Source organism: Entelurus aequoreus, linkage group LG14 (assembly GCF_033978785.1).
Source record: "Entelurus aequoreus isolate RoL-2023_Sb linkage group LG14, RoL_Eaeq_v1.1, whole genome shotgun sequence".
Lineage (NCBI taxonomy): Eukaryota > Metazoa > Chordata > Actinopteri > Syngnathiformes > Syngnathidae > Entelurus > Entelurus aequoreus.
In genome coordinates, this window is record NC_084744.1 from 37,674,666 (window position 1) to 37,688,407 (window position 13,742).

The 13,742-nt window shown below is 39.9% G+C and overlaps 1 protein-coding gene across 3 annotated transcripts in view; it reads left to right on the forward strand.

The window, feature by feature from the left end:
- The window catches only part of nck2a (NCK adaptor protein 2a), a 63,631-nt gene that overhangs the window by 34,151 nt on the left and 15,738 nt on the right, over window positions 1–13,742 (forward strand). For all 3 annotated transcript variants that reach the window (XR_009828648.1, XR_009828649.1, XM_062069809.1), the window contains exon 3: window positions 11,318–12,072. Coding sequence is in view for 1 of the 3 variants with exons in the window: in XM_062069809.1 (XP_061925793.1) it covers window positions 11,318–12,072 (755 nt within the window). In the remaining 2 variants the exon portion in view is untranslated. The remainder of the gene's footprint in view (window positions 1–11,317; window positions 12,073–13,742) is intronic.

Below are 13,742 nucleotides of genomic sequence, written 5' to 3' on the forward strand. Positions count from 1 at the left end.
TATGTGTATATCTATCTACAGTCATGGTCAAAAGTTGACATACACTTGTGGAGGACATAACGTCATGGCTGTCTTGAATTTCCAATAATTTCTACAACTCTTATTTTTTCGCGATATAGTGGTTGGAGCACATACTGGTTGGTCACAAAAAACATTCATGAAGTTTGGTTCTTTTATGAATTTATTATCCATCCATCCATCCATTTTCTACCGCTTATTCCCTTCGGGGTCGCGGGGGGCGCTGGAGCCTATCTCAGCTACAATCAGGCGGAAGGCGGGGTACATACACCCTGATCAAGTCGCCACCTCATCGCAGGGCCTGAATTTATTATGGTTCTACTGAAAATGTGACCAAATCTGCTGGATCAAAAGTATACATACAGCAATGTTAATATTTGGTTACATGTCCCTTGGCAAGTTTCACTGCAATAAGGCGCTTTTGGTAGCCACCCACAAGCTTCTGGTTGAATTTTTGACCACTCCTCCTGACAAAATTGGTGCAGTTCAGCTAAATGTGTTAGTTTTCTGACATGGACTTCAGCATTGTCTACATGTTCTCAATGGGGTTTAAGTCAGGACTTTGGGAAGGCCATTTGAAAACCTTAATTCTAGCCTGATTTAGCCATTCCTTTACCACTTTTGACGTGTGTTTGGGGTCATTGTCCTGTTGAAACACCCAACTGCGCCCAAGACCCAACCTCCGGGCTGATGATTTTAGGTTGTCCTGAAGAATTTGGAGGCAATCCTCCTTTTTAATTGTCCCATTTACTCTCTGTAAAGCACCAGTTCCATTGGCAGCAAAACAGGCCCAGAGCATAATACTACCACCACCATGCTTGACGGTAGGATGGTGTTCCTGGGATTAAAGGCCTAACCTTTTCTCCTCCAAACATATTGCTGGGTAATGTGGCCAAACAGCTCCATTTTAGTTTAAACTGACCACAGAATTTTCTTCCAGATTGTCTTACTTTGTCCATGTGATCAGCAGTAAATTTTAGACGAGCCTTAATGTGTCGCTTCTGGGGCATGGGCTTCCTTCTTGCATGGCAGCCTCTGAGTCCATGGCGATGCAAAACACGCTTGACTGTGGACACTGACACCTGTGTTCCAACAGCTTCCAATTCATTGCAGACCTGCTTTTTGGTGGTTCTCGGTTGACTCTTGATCATCCTGACCAATTTTCTCTCAGCAGCAGGTGATATCTTGCGTTTTCTTCCTGATCGTGGCAGTGACAAAACTGTGCCATGCTACTTACAAACAATTGTCTGCACAGTTGCTCTTGGGACCTTAAGCTGCTTTGAAATGGCTCCAACTGACTTTCCTGACTTGTTCAAGTCAATGATTCGTTTTTTCAGATCTGTGCTGAGTTCCTTTGACTTTCCCATTGTCGCGTTTGTAACCGAGTCTAATGACTGCATCCCATGAGCCCTATTTAAATAGGATCAGAGAAGTTAACAGGTGTCGTCAATCATAATCACTCACATGAAGTTAAGAGGCCATGCCATGAAGCTAATTTGATTTGAATGTAACTTTTCTACATCACCAAAATTGATAATGTATGTTGCTGTATGTATACTTTTGACCCAGCAGATTTGGTCACATTTTCAGTAGACTCATAATAAAGCTAATATAATTGGAATAAATAAATATCGGGATTTGTATGTGAATATATGTATATATATTTTGGATTAAAAATTAAACAGTTATTATTGATATCAATATTATTACTGATAAAGTAATGTGGCTTTTGTTAATTTTTGGTTTTCTTTTATTTCAGTATTGTATTTAACAAGTATTGTATTTTTGTCTTTGCGATTGCTTTGTAAATTTTTATCCAAAGTATTGTAACGCTTGGTTGGGGTTGCTCTGTTTTCTTTATAGTTTGATTAACATTCTGTGATTTTTGTAAATAAAATTGTAAAAATCCCTTTTTAAAAAATTGGCCTATTGGCCAAAGGCCAAGAGGAGCTTTTGGAACCTGTACTCTGTTTTGAAAAGTTTTTTTTTCATTATAATTTATGTAGAAAATAATATATTGTGAGAATCGTATTGAATAAAGATTCGATTCTGAATGGAACCGTCACCCCAAGAACCGGAATCGAATTAAATCAAATCGTGAGGTGCCCAAAGAGTCTCACCTCTAATATCTATTGTGACCATTACAACATTATACAATACAATCAGACAAATACTGCTCTGTAATACACATACGACTAAATTCAGGCGAAAAATACTGAAAAATTGCTTTAAAAAAGAAGACAAAAAAAACGTGACAGTGAAGCCACAAAATTTGAAGAGCAATGTGGCGAGGGACGACTATACTGCTTTCATTTGGAATTGATTAAAAACAATACATCAGGAGGTTACCTACAGCCACCACAGCTATTCATGCCAATGCTTTTTATAACCCAGTGCTGATTAGAGATCTACTTTTGTAGACCACGCACCTGGCAACTGTAGGAGACTCAAATGGCGGCGTTAACTGTAGCGTTTACAGTGTTAATTAATCATTGCAAATTATGTTTGTTGATTGATTGCATCCTGACAAAACAAAGTGCACTACCTGGCTTCAACCAGCAGAGGCGCTGGTAATTTACTCTGTTTGATGTCTCAGAAGTATGCTAGTTCTGCACACTGGCATGCGGGAAATAACCTGTGATCAATCATGATTAATCGAAATTCAAGTGTGATGCATCTGATTTAAAAAAAATACATTATTTGACAGCACTATACTGTACATCACTTCACAATATTATGACGCAATTGCAGATGTACACTAGCGTTCAAAAGTTTGGGGTCACCCAAACAATTTTGTGGAATAGCCTTAATTTCTAAGAACAAGAATAGACTGTCGAGTTTCAGATGAAAGTTCTCTTTTTCTGGCCATTTTGAGCGTTTAATTGACCCCACAAATGTGATTCTCCAGAAACTCAATCTGCTCAAAGGAAGGTCAGTTTTGTAGCTTCTGAAATGAGCTAAACTGTTTTCAGATGTGTGAACATGATTGCACAAGGGTTTTCTAATCATCAATTAGCCTTCTGAGCCAATGAGCAAACACATTGTACCATTAGAACACTGGAGTGATAGTTGCTGGAAATGGGCCTCTATACACCTATGTAGACATTGCACCAAAAACCAGACATTTGCAGCTAGAATAGTCATTTACCACATTAGCAATGTATAGAGTGTATTTCTTTAAAGTTAAGACTAGTTTAAAGTTATCTTCATTGAAAAGTACAGTTCTTTTCCTTCAAAAATAAGGACATTTCAATGTGACCCCAAACTTTTGAACGGTAGTGTATTTAATTATCATATTTTTTAATGTGCAATTTGATAACTTGCTTTGAAATCCCAAGTAAAGGTGACAAGCAGGTATTTGTTTTTAACTTTGCAAAAGTATTTTTGTAATACAATATATATAATATAATATTTGGCATGATCAGGTAATACTAAAGTTTTGAAAATATGCATTTTTTTCCTGTCAAAATTAAAAGAACAAATGCATTTAGTAAAACAATGAACTAACACACTTTCGCTGATGATGTGGCGGGCCAGATCTGGCCCCCGGGCCTTGGGTTTGACACCTGCGTGCGACAGTATGTATTCTGCCATTCCTTTGGCTTTTACGGCCCAAAACAACCCAGTGGGATTTCTAGTGAGTCGCTTCCTGCTAAATTGAAGTCATCCACGGGATGAAGAGTGAATGCGCTCGCCTCCAGTGTGCCCCTGTAACACTTCTTCCTTGTGGTGGAAGTGAGTGACAGTGTGTGTACGTGCATTTAAATGACACTACACACCTTCAGGGACCACTTGGTTGTAAGTAACCTTTGTTTATCACGCACAGGCACAGATGTAGAAAACCTCACTCTCACACACACACACACACACACACACACACACACACACACACACACACACACACACACACACACACACACACACACACACACACACACACACACACACACACACACACACACACACACACACACACACACACACACACACACACACACACACACACACACACACACACACACACACACACACACACACACACACACACACACACACGGATATGAAACATGTAGGATGCACCACGTTATCCATAAACATGATCTGCTTGGCCATTCCCATCTCATCCCTCTTCATTGTCAGCTGTGAGCAAGTAACAGCTGCCAAGGGACCCCCCCATCACCCTCATCCCTTCTTTTCCCCCCCTCATATCCCTCTGCTAGCAAGTTTCATGCTACTCAGCGTGAACCCCGCCACGCTCCAACACAATGCAAATACGGGCCTGTTCGGCAATCAGCAGTGACATTTTTGTGGCATTTTCAGCCAGCTCTGTAGACAAACTGGGAGATTAGCCGTCCATATACACACAAACAAAAGGATTTGGATGACAAAAGCCCCAACTGTCAAATGAACTGTATTTTAAATGATGCAGGCGTGCGATTTTAAGAAGAGTTGTTTTCGACGGAACGTCCAAACAAATGAAGAACAACAAGACACTTGTTGGAACGCGAATGGTATTAACATGGCTTACCGCAATGTGTTTCAGTATTTTAGTCGAGTGTTTGCCCGTTTTGCACGAGCACATTCAGTGTGAAGCCTTGTCTGATTCTGCTTCAACGGTTCGACGGTTCGAACGTGACAAGTCCTTGTTTTCCCCCGGAACACTGCACATCTACGCGGCTTAACATAGACCATTTCTTTCTTCTTTTTTTTCAAAACTAAAAAACGATCAATGAGGCCATGTCCACACAAACACAAATACTTAATAAACACATACTTATCTCTGCGGTTAGGTCTCTTGTCCACACGCAAACACATACTTTTGTCCTTAAAAACACATACTTTGGTCCTTAAAAACACATACTTTGGTCCTTAAAAACACATACTTTGGTTCTTAAAAACACATACTTTTGTCCTTAACAACACATACCTTTGTCCTTAAAAACACATACTTTGGTCCTTAAAAACACATACTTTGGTTCTTAAAAACACATATTTTTGTCCTTAAAAACGCATACTCGTGTCCTTAAAAACGCATACTTTTGTCCTTAAAAACGCATACTTTTGTCCTTAAAAACGCACACTCTTGTCCTTAAAAACACATACTTTGGTCCTTAAAAACACATACTTTGGTTCTTAAAAACACATACTTTTGTCCTTAACAACACATACTTTGGTCCTTAAAAACACATACTTTGGTCCTTAAAAACACATACTTTTTTCCTTAACAACACATATTTTTGTCCTTAAAACGCATACTCTTGTCCTTAAAAACACATACTCTTGTCCTTAAAAACACATACTCTTGCCCTTAAAAACACATACTTTTGTCCTTAAAAACGCATACTTTTGTCCTTAAAAATGCATACTCTTGTCCTTAAAAAAACATACTTTGGTCCTTAAAAACACATACTTTGGTCCTTAAAAACACATACTTTGGTCCTTAAAAACACATACTTTGGTCCTTAAAAACACATACTTTGGTTCTTAAAAACATATACTTTTGTCCTTAAAACGCATACTCTTGTCCTTAAAAACGCATACTCTTGTCCTTAAAAACACATACTTTTGTCCTTAAAAACACATACCTTTGTCCTTAAAAACACATACTTTTGTCCTTAAAAACATATACTTTGGTCCTTAAAAACACATACTTTGGTTCTTAAAAACACATACTTTGGTCCTTAAAACGCATACTTTTGTACTTAAAAAAGGCATACTTTCGTCCTTAAAACGAATATTTTTGTTCTTTAAGCTAGGACTGGGTGAATTATCAAATATACTCGATATATCAAATATACTCGATATATCGCGGGTTTGTCTCTGTGATATATAGAAAATTACTATCGTGAGTATTCGAGTATACGTTCTCACGCAGTTGCTTTTAGCTGCGGGCATTACTCTTCAGGCGTTTCTCACTCTTTCTTGTCTCTCCTTCTCACAGAGACATTAAACAAGCTCACCTTCTTACATACGTCACATACTGTCGCACGTGCAACGTCATACGCCCTCGCAGAGCAGAGAGGTAGCGGAATGGGTAACATTAGCTGTGATGCTAGCGGAGAGGTGCGAGTGGTAATACGAGAGAGAAGGTGCCAATATGGTAACAAATGAAGGAAGAATAATTAATTCCCAAGAAAAACAGCACGGGGTCCATCGTTTGGCTTCAAGCGGGAAGATGTCGAACAGACAACCGTAATATGTCAAGTATGCGGCAAAAGCGTTGCTACAAAAAGCACTACTTTTGCAGCGGCACACCCACGTCTGCGCTTTCGGCACTCAACTATTTAAGAAGTTTCCTTGGCTCCTGTTACTGCGCGCTGATTTTAGAAATAATATACACTGCACATGTAATATATCACCATGTTGTTGATTAAACATGTTATAAGTCCGTGAATGTTCCCAGAGTTCTGTGAAGAGCAGGCTGGTTTTTAAAGACAATGTACATGTCATTTTATGTCTGGTATATCAAAATAAACATTATAATAACAGAAGTTTATTGCCTCTAAGTCAGCTGTGGTTGGACAAAATGTGCATGACAGCTAGTGTGTGTGTGTTTGTTTTTAGACATAGTCACTCTTGAAACCATTGTTTTAAACCCGGATCTGTGTTCGTTGAAGCAAATTTCTCCATAAAAAACAATGTAAACATAAATAATGGGTTACAGCCTTGACAAAATCCATATTTGTACACTTTGAACACAATATGTAGTGCTATACAGTACTGTATATCAAGCAAACATAAGAAGTGGGTGATGGCTCAACTTTCTATTTAATAACAAACCCAAGACAACAACAACTCGCTGAACCTTATTTGCAGCTGCCCTGCTGACACACACACAGTGCTAGTGCTGTGGTGCGCTCAAAGTTTGAAATCAGAAAGCTCCTTAACTTTAACAGCCAGCAATGATTAGGAATAAAAATAAAATCCACTTTACTTCGTTGGTTAATCTTCTTGGTGTGCAGCAGAAAAAAGGGAGAATTGGGAGGAGGCAGTGTCAACAACGCTGTGGATACTTCCTGAATGTTTTAAACCACTCATCGCTTGTCAATTGCTTTCTTTGTACTCGTTGAGCTAGCAAAATTATAAAAATGCTATAAAATAGCTAAAAAAACCACATTGGTTGGATGAAACGTTTGTACTACAAAGCCTATTTTTAGTCTGTGGTTAGTTAGTAAATTGAAAGGTTTGTAAAATGAGGGGTTTATAAATAGTCTCAATGGTTTGCGCAGGACTGGAGAAGTCAGTCTATTAAACTTCCCTCTCCTGTTCTGGTATTTCGTAATTCCTTTGCACACAAGCATCATCTCGCCTCAGTTGCTGCTCTCTTGATACCTGCAAAGGTCAAAAATTGCCAGGTGAACTTTGCCAATCCATTTTAGAGGGAGGTTAAAACGCACACCACTGTTCTGGCTTAGAGTCAATCCTTACTGACAAGTGCTGCTCTGATAATACTTCTGAAGGTAGAATATCGCTCGATTAATATCTCTGCACGTACAGGTATTTCTGTTGAAATGTCGGAACAGTCTACATAGGGATGGGCCGATAAAACAATATCAATATATATCATGATAGACACGTAATCGATATGATCAAAAAATGCGTTTGATAAAACGTTCGATAAATCTATATTCTTGGGTTGGGATTTACCGGAAAGAATGAAGCAAAGTTAGTTGCATGAACAAAGGCACTTGCTGTCTGTTAACCTAGTAAAACAGGAAGTGATCAGTGAGCAATGAGAGGGACACGCTAAACAGCCAATCGCGTAACAGTATTACCTATCATGTCTGGTTGCGCCATCTTGTTGTCTCGATGTTGATGTTCTGCCTGTAATGAGAAGAAAAACTAAAAATTAGTGTTGTAGAGAGCGAAGGAATTGTCAATAAAGCAGGAGAAGTACCTCGACAATATGGACGTTTTTTGGATTTTTTCAAATGGACCGTAGTCCTTTTCCGTGCTCATCTTTTCTTTTAACCCTTGTCCATACCCTAATCGGATGTACGGAAACAACGGGTAGGAACTTTTGTGCAGGACTGTATAGATAAAACAAATAACAACATATAACAAATGTGCTACTTTAAAATAATAATTTGGTCCAAAAATAAATTACTGCATAGCATGAATAAGTTTCCATACATAAATAAGAATAAAAGACCAAATAAAATGTTACACAGACCACGTAACTTCCTGGCAGTAAACCTGGAAAAAATAGTTCTTGTCAAGTTTTTCTATGTTTACATTTTCATACTTTGCACTATTTTGTTACACTTTATTAAGCATTTCTTACATATTCCTTATTTTTGCACATTCATTTAAAGAGGTTATTGTTAAGTGTAGGAACATTTGTAGTTTAAAATATTTAGATATTTTAGAAAATGTCATTTTAGATTGATGTTTACATTGATTGTTTTCCATGGTTGTTGACATTTCCTTTCTTTTCTGCCTTGATAGCTAAAGGTGTTATAATCAGAGGAAGGTTATATTTTAAATATATTTTTCTAACCGTTCAAAATTTAAAAAGGTCATAAAAAATATCACTATTTATTATTAATATCAAAAACTTATATCGTGACACCGTTTTTAGCCATATCGCCCAGTACTAAGTCTACAATGGGTGGGCGATGTGAATGTGTGGTGGGGGGAGGCAATAGTGTAATGTTAACACATACAGATATTAAACATTCACATGAAAAACCCTGGTTTGTTTACTTGAGCAAGTTCCAAACAGACATTTGCAGTGCTTCTTAAATAGTGGGGCGGGCCCACATGGGGGCTCGCCGTAAGGTGGGTTTGAGAAGCAATAGTGTAAAAACCTCTTTAGTGTTAGTTAAGTACTATCTTGACACACACCAATAACAAAACTAAACATAAACATTAGCTTCAGGTTGGGGTCATGACAGAAATGAATTGCGAACCACGGGTCTACATCCTTCTGAGAACCAACATCTTCTGCATTCAGCATTTGTTTTCTTTTGTGTGAGTTACACATTTCCAGAAGAACAAATCTGTTAAGCAAATCACAAATGTCCACAGCAGTGGACATTTGTGTTCTCATTCAAATATACTATAAAAGTCCATCACCAGCTTCTTATTCAAGCATTTTAATTTTAATTTTTTTTGTAGATGAACAGGTGTTTTCTGACTACGTTGTCGTCAAGAAATACTAATGAAGTTGTCGTCCCTAAAAAAACAATCTTAATCACCTTTCTTTGGAAGTACACAAGTCAGGAAGTCCTGGGCAGGTAACAGAGGATAGCTATGGATGGTACTGGGCCCAAGATGCCTGCTCTACTTTACCTCCCCCCTGACTATGCTGTCTGTTTCTATCCTTTTGATTAGTATGGATGCTGGTGCTCTACTCGTGCCACGACTCTTGAAACAGCCGGGAGAAATGTGATGCTGTTTGTGAGCGTGGAGGACTTAAAACCCCAGCAGGACTTCTAGAGAATCGATCATCTGTCCTCCTGTCACTTTTCTTAGGCCCCTACTACACTAAGGTTATTCAGGGTACCGTATTTTTCGGAGTATAAGTCGCACCGGAGTATAAGTCGCACCTGCCGAAAATGCATAATAAAGAAGGAAAAAAATATATATAAGTCGCACTGGAGTATAAGTCGCATTTTTGGGGGAAATGTATTTAATAAAACCCAACACCAAGAATAGACATTTGAAAGGCAATTTAAAATAAAGAATAGTGAACAACAGGCTGAATAAGTGTACGTCATATGAGGCATAAATAACCAACTGAGAACGTGCCTGGTATGTTAACGTAACATATTATGGTAAGAGTCATTCAAATAACTATAACATATAGAACATGCTATACGTTTACCAAACAATCTGTCACTCCTAATCGCTAAATCCCATGAAATCTTATACGTCTAGTCTCTTACGTGAATGAGCTAAATAATATTATTTTATATTTTACGGTAATGTGTTAATAATTTCACACATAAGTCGCTCCTGAGTATAAGTCACACCCCCGGCCAAACTATGAAAAAAACTGTGACTTATATTCCGAAAAATACGGTATATGCCACCTAACCTTATCCATGTCCACACATACACAATGCCACCATTTAAGACCCCCACCCCCTCCGACCGCCGGCGCAACGCGACCTAGTACGCATGCGCAAAAAAAATATTTGCGCGTCATAGTCACCTCTGACCTGGAAGTGTATACTTACCCTGTTTTTCAATGTAGCCTATTGCCACATTTATTTTAACAGTAAACCTTGATTGCCTCAACATCAGCAGCTGTTAGACTATTGTAGTGAATCACACCTGAGCCATCATACATGAATCATATCTTTAATGGACGCGTGAAAGTAAACAATGTGATTAAGAACATTTTACAACAATCAATCTAGGGATCTAGATATCTTGTCAGGATATTGTGCTTGTAGGCTGAAATTGGCGGTCGTACTTGACGGCCACAACCACTTCATGGCTTCACAATAGTTATGGAGTACAAAACTAGACGTTGAGTAATCGCTCGACATACTGTACATCCCGGACAATAACTGATAGTCTGCTTTGCAAGTCCAAATGCATTCGCTGTTTTTCGTAGTCTTCCCTCGTCCACGGAAGCCCGCATTCTCGTTGTCTCCCCTTTGACAAATGGACAAAGTTTTTCGCTAAGTAGAGTCACAGCTGACCTGGACATTCGAAGGTTCTCTTGCCGTTCCTCTGACACAACACACTCGGTGACAAACATATCTCACCAGGCTGCCGTTCTTCCAGGCTTTATACAAAACCGTCGCTCAACATTGCTATGTTGCCGTCTGAGATGTGTTGTATTCGAAATAGCTGCAATCGGGCGTTTCCTCCAAGTTACGAAACCGCTTGTTATTAAGCTGGCTGTGGCGCGTTCTTTCTGACATCATTTCCTCTGTGAGGCGCGCTCTTTCTGGCGTCACTTCCTCTCCGAACTCAGTTTGTAAACGATCGATGAGTCCATACAAAGCTAAGAGCCGGAGAATCAAGAAAGACTTTCATATTTTTTGGTATTAAGCCTTAAGAAATACTTTTCACAGTGTGACCACACACAAAGTCTAAGTGCCGACATATTTATAAATGTGTTATTAATCAATGAGCCACCACATTAGAACTACTTTACCAACCTGGTAGTTTTTACTTGTTATGCCAGCCCATGATGAGGGGGAGGGTCTTAACCTGTTTGAGTCTGCGGGTCCTTCGCTGCCACTTTGGAAGTGACGGCCAGGATTAAAAGGATCATTCTTCAGCAGTAAAAGCACTTTAGTACTAACGTTCCTTTTGTGTCCCTGGTTCCGTCCTGCAGGTTTGGGCAAAACAAAGAGGAAGACCAGCGCCCGCGATGCTTCCCCGACGCCGAGCTCGGATTCGGAATACCCCACCAACGGCAGCGGGGGCCAGGTAGGAGGGGCAGCGGAGAGAATCTACGACCTCAACATGCCCGCCGTGGTCAAGTTCGCCTACGCAGCGGAGCGGGACGACGAGCTGACCCTGCTGAAGGGCTCCAGGGTGGTGGTGATGGAGAAGTGCAGCGACGGCTGGTGGCGAGGCAGCCAGGGGGGCCGCGTGGGATGGTTCCCCTCCAACTACGTCCAGGAGGAGCTGGGCGAGAGTCCTGACCGAGTTGGCGGGGAGGATTCCTACACTCATGGGACCTTGATGGCTAATGGGAGCATCTGGGGCCGCCGCCGCGCCGTCCTGGTTCAGACGCTCTACCCCTTCAGCTCCGTCACGGAGGAGGAGCTTAACTTTGAGAAGGGCGAGATCATGGAGGTGGTGGAGAAGCCGGAGAATGACCCCGAGTGGTGGAGGTGTAAGAACTCACGCGGCATGGTGGGCCTGGTGCCTAAAAACTATGTCACGGTTCTGGACGAGCGACCGGGCCACCCGTCACCCTCTATGAAAGGCTCCCCGCGGAGCCGCCACATGGCGCCGGCGCGCTCAGGAAGGTTTGCCGGGAGGGACTGGTACTATGGCAACATCACCCGGCACCAGGCCGAATGTATACTCAACGAGAGAGCGGACGAGGGCGACTTCCTCGTACGGGACAGCGAGTCATCGGTGAGTTTGCGTCAATAAATCGAAGCCGTCACAGTTACCAAATATAAGACGACCCCGATAATTAGACAACCCATCTGTGACATTTTTTGGGGAAACACGCTTAGTTGGTTTGCAAGTATAAATCTCTAACATGACATTTTTCATAGGGAAACATATTGTCTTATATTGGGAATAGAAGAATACTGTAAATGCTTGTGACCCAGTGCACATGTGATGAGTCACCACAGACGCTAAACTCATTTAACACAATTATTATTGACAGTATAGCCTTTGAAAAAACACAATCAAATAATTAAGATTAAATTATTGAAATAATCTATAAAGCAGTATGTCATTAAAATGAAATTAATTAACTATTCAATTAAAAAGAAAATCTTAAAAAATAAAATAATTTCAATAAAAAACATATTTAAAGATAATTATACATTAATTAAATGATACATTTATGTTCCCAATTAATGCCCATCCTTACTTAAAACCTTAATATGTTTTTTTGCAAAGTATTATTAAAGGTGCCATATGTAAAAAATTCTGTAGTCCCCTCTCCCTGACTGAGGTTGCCAGATAAGCAGCCGAATCCAGCTCGATCGACTGGGCTACTCCAAGGAACTTCAAACTTCCACTGCCTCTTACTAGGGGTTGAGCTGCAGCACCATAATAGCTGAATAGACAAGCATTTTGTCAATAGCAAATCTCTAAACAACACATTTTACACAGTAAATAAGCTATTTTCAGGAAGAAGTACGTCATGCCTGCGCACAATATCACAACAAATGGCAATCATATGGTTATTGTTAGTACTATCAGAAAGCAAAGACTCAAACAAACTACAACCAATGCTAGCAATGGTTATACAGGTGAAAAAAAGTACAGCATGCTTAGCAGCCTAATGTACGCCCAAAACTAAAGAGGAGACATTTTACCAAGGTATGCCTACTGTTTCAAACGTTTCATATTGCCATATAACTTGGTACATGTAGTCCACAATATGCAAACACAAATGAGGAATTATGTTATCATGTGATTTGGCTGTCTCCATACGTTTCACATTGCTATGACGACAGCCGTGTTAACGTTGGAACCCATTTCCTCGGCGTATCAGCATTATGAGAACGAAATAGGCACTGACACTACCCATATCCACATAGGTTTTATTTGTCGAAAATATATTTTGCCCTGTCAGTTCCAATACACATCGACATACAGGCTAACAGGCATATATGTCGATGTGTCATTGACCGGGCTAGCATGCTAAGCATTCGTTGCAGGAACATACTAGCTTTGTTAGACAAGATCATAGACTGTATTGTACAATATAGTTTACATACAAAATGTCCATTTCCATTTATTACAAGTAATAAGAAAACGTAAATGCCTGACTTACTTATCAAGGAGGAAATTAGCAAATCTTCTCCGCCTTCAATCGTCTCCATCTTTCAAAGGCATCCCCGATACAAATCCTCCTTTTGTTCCTGGCTTTGTCAAAAACAAAGAAAAACAAAAGTCAAAGACAAACTTTATTGATCCACAAGGGAAATTGTTCCACACAGTGGTATGTCATGAATAAGTTGAGAATTGTAACGACGCCTTTTAGATTTACTAAGGTCTGACATGTTTAGTAACTTTACCAGTGGCAGTAGCTAGACGAAGCTGGCGGTGCGTAACTGCCA